The sequence below is a fragment of the Oncorhynchus mykiss genome, chromosome 16, assembly GCF_013265735.2.
Source record: "Oncorhynchus mykiss isolate Arlee chromosome 16, USDA_OmykA_1.1, whole genome shotgun sequence".
NCBI classification, from domain to species: Eukaryota; Metazoa; Chordata; class Actinopteri; order Salmoniformes; family Salmonidae; genus Oncorhynchus; species Oncorhynchus mykiss.
Window position 1 is genome coordinate 72,990,014 of NC_048580.1, and position 13,189 is coordinate 73,003,202.

The following is a 13,189-nucleotide window of genomic DNA, read 5'->3' on the forward strand; positions in this document are numbered from 1 at the left end:
GGCCGCATTTATTGTAGCTGGGGATTTTAACTAAACAAATTTGAGGAAAATGCTACCGAAGTTCTACCAACACATTGACTGTGGTACTCGCTTAGGAAAAACACTAGACCACTGTTACTCCCCATTTCGAGTTGCATACAAGGCCCTCCCCCGCCCTCCCTACGGCAAATAAGATCACAACAACAAAAATTATCCTCCCTTCCTAGTGACAGAAACTCAAACAGGAAGTACCCAAACAGGAAGGTCTATTCAACGACCAATTGGAATCCATGCTTCAAGATTGTTTTAATTACTCGGACTGGGATATGTTCCGGGTAGCGTCTGAGAATAACATTGACGTTTACACTGACACAGTGACTGAGTTCATTAGCAAGTGTATAGGGGAGGTTGTTCCCACGGTGACTATTAAAACCTACCCAAACCAGAAACCGTGTATAGATGTATAGATAGTGTATAGATGGCAGCATTCACGCAAAACTGAAAGAGCAAAACAATACATTTAACCATGGCAAGGTGACTGGGAATATGGTTGAGTACAAACAGCGTAGTTATTCCCTCCTTAAAGGACAAACTAAACACCTTCTTCACCCACTTTGAGAACAAGACAGTGCACCTGACGTGGCCCGCTCCCAAGGACAGTGGGCTCTCCTTCTCCTTGGCTAACGTGAGTATGACATTTATGCGTGTTAACCCTTGCAAGGCTGCCAGCCCAAACGGCATCCTGAACCGCGTCCTCAGAGCATGTGCAGACCAGCTGGCTGGAGTGTTTACGGACATATTCAATCTCTCCCTATCCCAGTCTGCTGTCCCCACATGCTTCATGATGTCCACCATTGTTCCTGTAACCAAGAAAGCAAAGGTAAATGACCTAAATCGATGGGACCGTAGTGGAGAAGGTGGAAAGCTTCAAGTTCCTCAGCGTACACATCACTGACAAACTGAAATGGTCCACCTACACAACTCTTCCATCTCAGGATGCTGAAGAAATGTGTCTTGGCCCCTAAGACCCTCAGAAGTTTTTACAGATGCACAATTGAGAGTCCTGTCGGGCTGTATCACCGCCTGGTACGACAACTGCACCCTTCGCAACCGCAAGGCTCTCCAGAGGGTGGTTCGGTCTGCCCAATGCGTCACCAGGGTACACTGCCTGCCCTCCAGGACTCCTACAGCACCCAGCACCCGTCACAGGAAGGCCAGAAAGATCATCAAGGACATCAACCACTGAGCCACTGCCTATTCACCCCGCTATCATCCAGAAGGCGAGGTCAGTACAGGTGCATCAAAGCTGGGACTGAAAAACAGCTTCTATCTCAAGGCCATCACACTCTGACATTGCTCGTCCTAATATTTATATATTTCTTAATTCCATTCTTTACTTAGATTTGTGTGTATTGTTGTGAATTGTTAGATACTGCTGCACTGTTGGAGCTAGGAACACAAGAATTTCGCTACACCCGCAATAACATTTGTGTGTGTGCCCAATAAAATGTGATTTGATATTGACCTTAACCCTTCATCCCTGACGTCTGTTGGCAACAACAACACCAGCGGATGGAGATTGAAAAGGGAGTGTGCTGTATACGCAGTTCAGTTCAAATGGCCAACTAATCAGCCTGTTACCAACCCTCAGTTCAGTTCTGTTTAGCTGCTGAAATATTAATGGAGTGGAAGTCAAATATCAAGGTGATAACATTATCCTATTTCATTTAGCTGGGGCACGTTGTGTTTCCAGGTCAGATCTAGGTCAACAGATAGTAACTGATAGCCCTGGTAGCTCCCGAACATCAGGGGTCATCATAGATTCTGCTTGTATGGAACTCCAGGTGTACATCCTATTTCATTTAGCTGGGGCACGTTGTGTTTCCAGGTCAGATCTAGGTCAACAGATAGTAACTGATAGCCCTGGTAGCTCCCGAACATCAGGGGTCATCATAGATTATGCTTGTATGGAACTCCAGGTGTACATCCCAAATTACACCCTATTCCTTTTATAGTGCAGACCTGAGCCCTCAAATGTAGCGCACTGTAAAGGGCACCACACACCAGAGCCCTCAAAGGTTAGTGCACTATAAAGGGTACAGCGTGCCATTTATAACGTACACCTGGAGTTCCATACAAGCAGAATCTATGGTGACCCCTGGTGACCCCTGATTACCCATGATGACCCCTGATGACCCCTGAGGGTCATCTCTCTCTCTCTCTCTCTCTCTCTCTCTCTCTCTCTCTCACTCTCTTTTAACCAGCAGGATGTGGTGTGATGCTGAACTTCTGCCAACCAAAATCTAGTACTGAATGAAGCAGTGTTATGTCCTGAGGATAATCCTCCATGTTGAATGCACCGAGCTGTTTGTTTGAACTACTGGCACACAGCTCAGACGCCCATGCATACCCCCACAAGACATGCCACCAGAGGTCTCTTCAGAGTCCCCAAGTCCAGAACAGACTATGGGAGGCGCACAAGTACTACATAGAGCCATGACTACAGGGAACTCTATTCCACAGTACTACATAGAGCCATGACTACAGGGAACTCTATTCCACAGTACTACATAGAGCCATGACTACATGGAACTCTATTCCACAGTACTACATAGAGCCATGACTACATGGAACTCTATTCCACAGTACTACATAGAGCCATGACTACATGGAACTCTATTCCACATCAAGCAACTGACACAAACAGTAAAATTAGATTTAAAAAATTAAATACACCTTATAGTACAGCGGGGACTGTGAAGTAACATAAACATAGACACAGACACACGCATACACACACACACAATAACATACACTCTATACACACACATACACATGGATTTAGTATTGTAGATATGTGGTAGTGGTGGAGTAGGGGCCTGAGGGCACACAGTGTGTTGTAGATATGTGGTAGTGGTGGAGTAGGGGCCTGAGGGCACACAGTGTGTTGTAGATATGTGGTAGTGGTGGAGTAGGGGCCTGAGGGCACACAGTGTGTTGTAGATATGTGGTAGTGGTGGAGTAGGGGCCTGAGGGCACACAGTGTGTTGTAGATATGTGGTAGTGGTGGAGTAGGGGCCTGAGGGCACACAGTGTGTTGTAGATATGTGGTAGTGGTGGAGTAGGGGCCTGAGGGCACACAGTGTGTTGTAGATATGTGGTAGTGGTGGAGTAGGGGCCTGAGGGCACACAGTGTGTTGTAGATATGTGGTAGTGGTGGAGTAGGGGCCTGAGGGCACACAGTGTGTTGTAGATATGTGGTAGTGGTGGAGTAGGGGCCTGAGGGCACACAGTGTGTTGTAGATATGTGGTAGTGGTGGAGTAGGGGCCTGAGGGCACACAGTGTGTTGTAGATATGTGGTAGTGGTGGAGTAGGGGCCTGAGGGCACACAGTGTGTTGTAGATATGTGGTAGTGGTGGAGTAGGGGCCTGAGGGCACACAGTGTGTTGTAGATATGTGGTAGTGGTGGAGTAGGGGCCTGAGGGCACACAGTGTGTTGTAGATATGTGGTAGTGGTGGAGTAGGGGCCTGAGGGCACACAGTGTGTTGTAGATATGTGGTAGTGGTGGAGTAGGGGCCTGAGGGCACACAGTGTGTTGTAGATATGTGGTAGTGGTGGAGTAGGGGCCTGAGGGCACACAGTGTGTTGTAGATATGTGGTAGTGGTGGAGTAGGGGCCTGAGGGCACACAGTGTGTTGTAGATATGTGGTAGTGGTGGAGTAGGGGCCTGAGGGCACACAGTGTGCTGTAAAATATGTGACTGTTTTAATAATTGTATAAACTGCCTCAATTTTGCTGGACCCCAGGAATAGTAGTTGCTGCCATGGCAACAGCTAATGGGGATCCATAATAAATACAATACAAATGGTTCAGCATCACACCACAGTAATGGTTCAGCATCACACCACAGTAATGGTTCAGCATCACACCACAGTAATGGTACAGCATCACACCACAGTAATGGTTCAGCATCACACCACAGTAATGGTTCAGCATCACACCACAGTAATGGTTCAGCATCACACCACAGTAATGGTTCAGCATCACACCACAGTAATGGTTCAGCATCACACCACAGTAATGGTTCAGCATCACACCACAGTAATGGTTCAGCATCACACCACAGTAATGGTTCAGCATCACACCACAGTAATGGTTCAGCATCACACCACAGTAACGGTTCAGCATCACACCACAGTAACGGTTCAGCATCACACCACAGTAATGGTTCAGCATCACACCACAGTAACGGTTCAGCATCACACCACAGTAATGTTTCAGCATCACACCACAGTAATGGTTCAGCATCACACCACAGTAATGGTTCAGCATCACACCACAGTAATGGTTCAGCATCACACCACAGTAATGGTTCAGCATCACACCACAGTAACAGTTCAGCATCACACCACAGTAATGTTTCAGCATCACACCACAGTAATGGTTCAGCATCACACCACAGTAATGTTTCAGCATCACACCACAGTAATGGTTCAGCATCACACCACAGTAATGGTACAGCATCACACCACAGTAATGGTTCAGCATCACACAACAGTAATGGTTCAGCATCACACCACAGTAATGGTTCAGCATCACACCACAGTAATGTTTCAGCATCACACCACAGTAATGGTTCAGCATCACACCACAGTAATGTTTCAGCATCACACCACAGTAATGTTTCAGCATCACACCACAGTAATGGTTCAGCATCACACCACAGTAATGGTACAGCATCACACCACAGTAATGGTTCAGCATCACACCACAGTAATGGTTCAGCATCACACCACAGTAATGGTTCAGCATCACACCACAGTAATGGTTCAGCATCACACCACAGTAATGTTTCAGCATCACACCACAGTAATGGTTCAGCATCACACCACAGTAATGGTTCAGCATCACACCACAGTAATGGTTCAGCATCACACCACAGTAATGGTTCAGCATCACACCACATGTCGATGGATTATTTCCATAGAACTCGCAGAGCCCCTTGTTGTCCATTACAGTTTGTTTCTGCATGTGAAACCTTCCTGCTGGGGTTAGTTTCTCCCTGGTGTGTGTTGTGTGGATGGGGAGTTATGTAACCGTTTGATGATCTAAATATAGCAGCCATTAGGGGATTAGATACATGCAGGACAGTTCCAGTGGAGGAGAGATCTGCTGTCTTTGCTGCTGGACACACACACACACACGCACGCACGCACACACACACACACACACACACACACACACACACACACACACACACACATACACACACACACACACACACACACACACACACACACACACACACACACACACACACACACACACACACACATACACACACGCACACACACACGGCTGGATTAGATACAGAGAAACCCGGTGAGCTCAGCTCTACTGTCATACCCACCACTGACCTCTGGCTGACCACTCCTGTCAAAACACATTCCCGCTCTAGTCTTACCATTTACATGTTTACATGAAACACAGCAGAGTAGATGAAGGAAAGTTATAATGTAGCTAGAAATCCTACAACTGTAAGTACCTGGGTACTATATGCACTGTGTGAGTATACTGGCGGGCAGCAGTCCCTCAGACATCCTACCACTTCAGCGGCTGGATGCCAGGGATTAAATATTCAACAGGAACATTAATCATTTAGATCCTAGTCCTCTGTTTGGGAGGGGAGAATTATATTGTTACACACACAGACCACTAAATACTAAATACACTCTGGGGGACATGAGGGTGAACTATATCCCTGTCTGTCTGTCTGTCTGTCTGTCTGTCTGTCTGTCTGTCTGTCTGTCTGTCTGTCTGTCTGTCTGTCTGTCTGTCTGTCTGTCTGTCTGGCTGGCTGGCTGGCTGTCTGGCTGGCTGTCTGGCTGTCTGTCTGGCTGTCTGGCTGTCTGTCTGTCTGTCTGTCTGTCTGTCTGTCTGTCTGGCTGGCTCCCTGTTTGCTTGTCTGAATTGTTTTCAATCATTTTGTATTCACTTTATGTTAATGTTAGCGTCTCTCATCTCATTTCCTTCCATCCTAGCTTCCACGATCTGTCCCCATTCGGCCCAGGTCTGGTTACTGTAGTCGCAAACTTCACCCATCAAAAACTACGAGTTCAGTGATAGCCAGGCTAGCTCAGATCAGTATAGAGACATTGAATATTGTGCTGGCAGCCTGGCAACAATGAAGGGCCCATGGAGATCCTATTAAATTACCAGAGGGGCTATTTCATAAACTCTCAATGTTCCCAGAATGGGGTGAAAAAGGTAGGCTTGGAACATGGCTGCTGCACCTGATTGGTCCTTTGTCTGTTTGGACTCGGGAAGTAGAAACAGCTGCTGAGCTCAGACCTCAAGCACTGGGCTGGGTTACTGTTTCTTCACTGCTCAGTGTACTGTAGTGACCGTCAGGCTGGGGAACAACAACCATCTGGATGAAACTGTGGAGTTGGCTAAGAGCAGAGCAGACATTAGAAAACGTAGATCTGATTTGGCAAGGTGCAGGACGACTGAACATAACACTTTACACGTCTCTCTCTCTCTCTCTCTCTCTCTCTCTCTCTCTCTCTCTCTCTCTCTCCCCGTCTCTCTCTCTCTCTCTCTCTCTCTCTCTCTCTCTCTCTCTCCCCGTCTCTCTCTCTCTCTCTCTCTCTCTCCCCCTCTCTCTCTCTCTCTCTCCCTCTCTCTCTGTCTGTCTGTCTGTCTGTCTCTCTCTCTCTCTCTCTCTCTCCCTCTCCCTCTCCCTCCCTCCCACTGTCCCTCCCTCCCGCCCTCTCTAGTTGACCCCCGTGGTGCCCGCCACCTCCTGACTTCCCAGCATTCCTTGCCAGGGATCCCCGTAGCGCTGAAACAGACCATTGACCTACGCACCTCCATGGACGGCAAGTACAAGGAGATTGCTGAGGTGAGTAAGATAGAAAGATGGACTTTAAAAACATTTACGATTTCAGCCACACAAGTGGATAAACTGCATTTAAAACAACTGAGGATAATACAACAACAACAAAAAACGGTTTATTTCCAAACAAGCTCTAAACAAGCTAATCTCTCTGTGTGTCTGTGTGCCCATGTAGGAGCTGTTCTCTCGCAGCTTAGCAGAGCGTGATATGCTCAGCACCCCTTATGAGTTCCCTGAAGACAGTCCCATAGAACAGCTGGAGGAGAGACAACAACGACTACAGAGACAGATCAGCCAGGATGTCAAGTATGGGAGGGAGGGAGGGAGGGAGGGAGGGAGGGAGGGAGGGAGGGAGGGAGGGAGGGAGATATAGTGGGAGGAAGGGAGTAATAGAGGGAGGGAGGGAGGGAGGGAGGGAGGGAGGGAGGGAGGGAGGGAGGGAGGGAGGGAGGGAGGGAGGGAGGGAGGGAGGGAGGGAGGGAGGGGGAGAGATAGTGGGAGGGAGGGAAGGAGGGAAGGAAGGAAGGATAGTGGGAGGGAGGGATAGTGGGAGGGACAGAGGGAGGGAGGGAGTTAATATTCAGTCCTCATGAATCCCAATGGGATCATGTTGATGTCTCTAAAAAAGCTTTTTATTGTGTCTTCTTCAGGTTTGAGCCAGATATCCTTCTGCGAGCCAAACAGGAGTTAATGAAGACTGACAGCGCTACTGACCTAGAGTGAGTACAGTAAGGAGACTCACATTAGCTCTGCTAGCTACTGACCTAGAGTGAGAACAGTAAGGAGACTCACATTAGCTCTGCTAGCTACTTACCTAGAGTGAGTACAGTAAGGAGACTCACATTATCTCTGCTAGTTACTTACCTAGAGTGAGTACAGTAAGGAGACTCACATTAGCTCTGCTAGCTACTGACCTAGAGTGAGAACAGTAAGGAGACTCACATTAGCTCCCTAAGCTTATACAGTGGGGCAAAAAAGTATTTAATCAGCCACCAATTGTGCAAGTTCTCCCACTTAAAAAGATGAGAGAGGCCTGTAATTTTCATCATAGGTACACTTCAACGATGACAGACAAAATGAGACAAAAAAATCCAGAAAATCACATTGTAGGATTTTTTATGAATTTATTTGCAAATTATGGTGGAAAATAAGTATTTGGTCAATAACAAAAGTTTATCTCAATACTTTGTTATATACCCTTTGTGGGCAATGACAGAGGTCAAATGTTTTCTGTAAGTCTTCACAAGGTTTTCACACACTGTTTCTGGTATTTTGGCCCATTCCTCCATGCAGATCTCCTCTAGAGCAGTGATGTTTTGGGGCAGTCCCTCCAAAGATTTTCTATGGGGTTGAGATCTGGAGACTGGCTAGGCCACTCCAGGACCTTGAAATGCTTCTTACGAAGCCACTCCTTCGTTGTGTGTTTGGGATCATTGTCATGCTGAAAGACCCAGCCACGTTTCATCTTCAATGCACTTGCTGATGGAATGAGGTTTTCACTCAAAATCTCACGATACATGGCCCCATTCATTCTTTCCTTTACACGGATCAGTCGTCCTGGTCCCTTTGCAGAAAAACAGCCCCAAAGCATGATGTTTCCACCCCCATGCTTCACAGTAGGTATGGTGTTCTTTGGATGCAACTCAGCATTCTTTGTCCTCCAAACACGACGAGTTGAGTTTTTACCAAAAAGTTATATTTTGGTTTCATCTGACCATATGACATTCTTCCAATCTTCTGCTGGATCATCCAAATGCTCTCTAGCAAACTTCAGACGGGCCTTGACATGTACTGGCTTAAGCAGGGGGACACGTCTGGCACTGCAGGATTTGAGTCCCTGGCGGCGTAGTGTGTTACTGATGGTAGGCTTTGTTACTTTGGTCCCAGCTCTCTGCAGGTCATTCACTAGGTCCCCCCGTGTGGTTCTGGGATTTTTGCTCACCGCTCTTGTTATCATTTTGACCCCACGGGGTGAGATCTTGCATAGAGCCCCAGATCGAGGGAGATTATCAGTGGTCTTGTATGTCTTCCATTTCCTAATAATTGCTCCCACAGTTGATTTCTTCAAACCAAGCTGCTTACCTATTGCAGATTCAGTCTTCCCAGCCTGGTGCAGGTCTACAATTTTGTTTCTGGTGTCCTTTGACAGCTCTTTGGTCTTGGCCATAGTGGAGTTTGGAGTGTAACTGTTTGAGGTTGTGGACAGGTGTATTTTATACTGATAACAAGTTCAAACAGGTGCCATTAATACAGGTAACGAGTGGAGGACAGAGGAGCCTCTTAAAGAAGAAGTTACAGGTCTGTGAGAGCCAGAAATCTTGCTTGTTTGTAGGTGACCAAATACTTATTTTCCACCATAATTTGCAAATAAATTCATAAAAAATCCTACAATGTGATTTTCTGGATTTTTTTTCTCATTCTGTCTGTCATAGTTGAAGTGTACCTATGATGGAAATTACAGGCCTCGCTCATCTTTTTAAGCTGGAGAACTTGCACAAATGGTGGCTGACTAAATACTTTTTTGCCCCACTGTATCTATAGGTTTTAGGAATCACATGATATATACCGTCCAATGAAACGCTTACTTGCAGATTCCGTCTGGACAATGAAACAACAATAAGAAACAATAAAAGATAAGAACAGGAAACATAAAATAAATGGCTCAGTAGAATAGAACAAACGTTATAGAATAAACATTATTATGGTGTGTTAGATACCTGAAGGAGCAGAGCCAGGCATTCATGGACCTGTATCCCAAGGAGATGGAGCGGGAAGGAGAGAAGGAGTACCAGCGGGTCTCCATCTCCGGAGAGGAGAAATGTGGGGTAGGTCACAGAAATATCCCCCAAACAGCCATTACCGCTTTCACCACGGACAACACCTTGAGTTTTTATTCAGTAAGGTTCCCTGGCTTTGATTAATGATATTGAATACAGGTCTTATGTAAAAACGTGTATTTCTCTCCACTTGGATTTCACCACAAGCAGCCAACCTTCCGACATGTTACGTGTTTCTTCGAAGCGGATTCGTCTCCGGAAGTAGGAGGCTAGAAGTAGGACTGGCAGAACTAACTTGTGCCCTCTCTCCCCGCCCCCTTCTCTCCAGGTTCCCTTCACAGACCTGCTGGATGCTGCTAAGTGTGTAGTGAAGGCCTTGTTCATCAGGGAGAAGTACATCGGCCTGTCCATGCAGAGCTTCTGTCGGACCACAGCCAGCTACCTGGAGGAGCTCAGTGACAGACCTCTAGATATGGGTATCTATGAGGAGATACCTGAGACTTCTGTTACTGCAGGTAGAGTACACACACATACGTAATTACCTACATACATACGTACACACCTACCTACCTACATACCTACCTACCTACCTACATACATCCAGAATGCATCACATCCAGCCTGATTGGGAGTCCCATAGGGTGGCGCACAATTGGCCTCAGCGCCGTCTGGGTTTGGCCGGGGGTTTGGCCGGGGGTTTGGCCGGGGGTTTGGCCGGGGAATTTGTTCTTAAAAACCTCTTAAGGATCCGCCTCTTCTTTTCAATTATCACCTAAAATGACATACCCAAATCTAACTGCCTGTAGCTCAGGCCCTGAATCAAGGATATGCATATTCTTGATACCATTTGAAAGGAAACACTTTGAAGTTTGTGGAAATGTGAAAGGAATGTAAGAGAATATAACACATTACATCTGGTAAAAGATAATACAAAGAAAAAAACAGGCGTTTTTTGTTGGATTTTTTTTGAACTATCATCATTGAAATGCAAGAGAAAGACCATAATGAATTATTCTATCCCAGGCGCAATTTACACTTTGGCCACTAGATGGCAGCAGTGCATGTGCAATGTGCAATTGCATATCTATACAAAACGTTGTATCAAGACTGCCCAAATGTGCCTGATTGTTTTATTCATACATTTTCAAGTTCATAATTGTGCACTCTCCTCAAACAATAGCGTGGTATTCCTTCACTGTAATAGCTACTGTGAATTGGACAGTGCAGTTAGATTAACAAAAAATGAATCTTTCTGCCCATATCAGACATGTCTATGTCCTGGGAAATGTTCTTGTTATTTGCAACGTCATGCTTATCACTTTAGCGCACATTTGCTCAACCATCAAGAGGTTTGGGACACCGATCTGTAGAGATCCTTAAGAGGTGACTTGCCTAGTTAAAATTTTTTAAAACTGACTTGCCTAAGTTAAATAAAGGTTTTAAAAAATAAAATGAAAATACCTACCTACCTACCTACCTGCATACACTAACAGGTGGTAGGTAAAGCAAGCCAGCTACAGATGAAGAGGTGGTTTCACATGTGCTATTCCCCATCTGCCTCCTGCTAGAACAGACTATCACTCAGTGTAGGAGAATTTTCATCACTGAAATTCAGCGTGAAAATAAATATTTAGTTTGGCTCTGTGCATTCCAGTTCCATCCCAAATGTTTGGGTATATAGAATGTCTGTGTCTGAGGGACACAAACTTTAGTAACGTTCTATTTGATTCTATTCTATTCTATTTGATTCTATTCTATTTGATTCTATTCTATTTGATTCTATTCTATTTGATTCTATTCTATTTGATTCTATTCTATTGTACTATATTCCATTCTATTGTACTATATTCTATTCTATTGTCCTATATTCTATTCTATTGTACTATATTCCATTATATTGTACTATATTCCATTCTATTGTACTATATTCTATTCTATTGTCCTATATTCTATTCTATTGTACTATATTCCATTATATTGTACTATATTATATTCTATTGTACTATATTCTATTCTATTGTACTATATTCTATTCTAGACTTAGACCAGACGGTCCATCCTCCTGTCTCCGCCACACACCCCTATGAAAACCAGGACCCTGCCTGTATGCCTCCTGATATAGGCTACGGCTGCAAGATGGTCAACGGTGTTGTCCACATCTACACAAAGAAGGACAGCATGGACACGTGAGACGCAAGCAATACACCTATTGGCTTTAGAAGAATTGTTACCGTGGTTATAAACATGCCAATGCCTAGCAACCGTACATCGTAGGTTGTTATGAGTTCATCATTATGAAAACACTATTTGTGACAGTGCCTTTTAGTGTGCCGGCTGTATGCTATCGAGACGGTGTTAATTAAAGGCCTGTGTACTGCCATGTCAGGTCTACAGAGTTGGAGCTGCCCTACCCAGACCTATCGGAGTACATCGCTGATATGAACGTCATGACGGCCCTCATCATCAACGGACCTGTGTGAGTTAACGTACCTCTGATGGTATACATGTGGTAGTGTTGATTCAATCCGTAGCGCTGAAGACTTGCGCTGCAGCGTGACAGATATTTAAAGGCAATGTTCCCGCATTAGCAGAGACTGTATTTACGGTAGACACGGCATATGTGGGCTCAATTGCAGGTTAACTTTCAATTTAAATCGTGCTACAGATTGAACCAAACCTAAGGTTTCTGTAATGGCCATTCTGTCAAGAAACACATTTTCTCCAGATCATGATGACAGAACCGTCTGTCAGTTACTCCTGACGGTGTGCTGTCTGTCATCAGTGGACCAACTGACGTTGTGTCCGTGTTCACTTCCTGCCTTCACAGGAAGTCGTTCTGTTACCGTCGGTTACAGTACCTGAGTTCTAAGTTCCAGATGCACATCCTGCTGAATGAGATGAAGGAACTGGCAGCTCAGAAGAAAGTTCCTCACAGAGATTTCTATAACATACGCAAGGTGAGTCCTCAATTAGTGTGTTGGAGAGGACCAGCGAGAGCTATACTGTCCTCTACTGTCTATACCGCTACGCAGAATCAGTGATCTACATATCATCTTGCACCCTAATAATTATGTGACCAAGATTTTCAAATATGCACAGATGCTCAGATGCTCAGGCCGAAGCCCTCGAAATGTTGCATATTTCTTGAGCCTCATGACAGAGGTTCGGTCTGACGCTAGGCCGTCATCGTAAATAAGAATTTGTTCTTAACTGACTTAAATAAAATACATGCATAGAATATTCTATCTTCATTTTGATTGATAAAGTGCCACATAACAGCTTCATCTGTGTCTGTGTCTGGTTTCTTGTTGCACACCCAGGTGGACACCCACATCCACGCCTCGTCCTGTATGAACCAGAAACACCTGCTGAGGTTCATCAAGAGGGCCATGAAGAAGTATCCAGGGGAGATCGTCCATGTGGAGAGAGGCAAGGGACAGACGCTCATGGAGGTGTTCCAAACCATGAACCTCACAGCCTTCGACCTGAGTGTGGATACACTGGACATGCACGCTGTGAGTAGTGCTGGAGAG

General features: G+C 45.5%; 1 protein-coding gene across 1 annotated transcript in view; it reads left to right on the plus strand.

The window, feature by feature from the left end:
• LOC110491160 (AMP deaminase 2-like) overlaps positions 1–13,189 on the plus strand; it is a 52,724-nt gene that overhangs the window by 22,887 nt on the left and 16,648 nt on the right. The window contains exons 2-10 of the mRNA XM_036947747.1: positions 6,761–6,885; positions 7,055–7,185; positions 7,530–7,598; positions 9,593–9,704; positions 9,985–10,171; positions 11,695–11,842; positions 12,043–12,132; positions 12,484–12,613; positions 12,977–13,171. Coding sequence (XP_036803642.1) covers positions 6,761–6,885; positions 7,055–7,185; positions 7,530–7,598; positions 9,593–9,704; positions 9,985–10,171; positions 11,695–11,842; positions 12,043–12,132; positions 12,484–12,613; positions 12,977–13,171 — 1,187 coding nt within the window. The remainder of the gene's footprint in view (positions 1–6,760; positions 6,886–7,054; positions 7,186–7,529; positions 7,599–9,592; positions 9,705–9,984; positions 10,172–11,694; positions 11,843–12,042; positions 12,133–12,483; positions 12,614–12,976; positions 13,172–13,189) is intronic.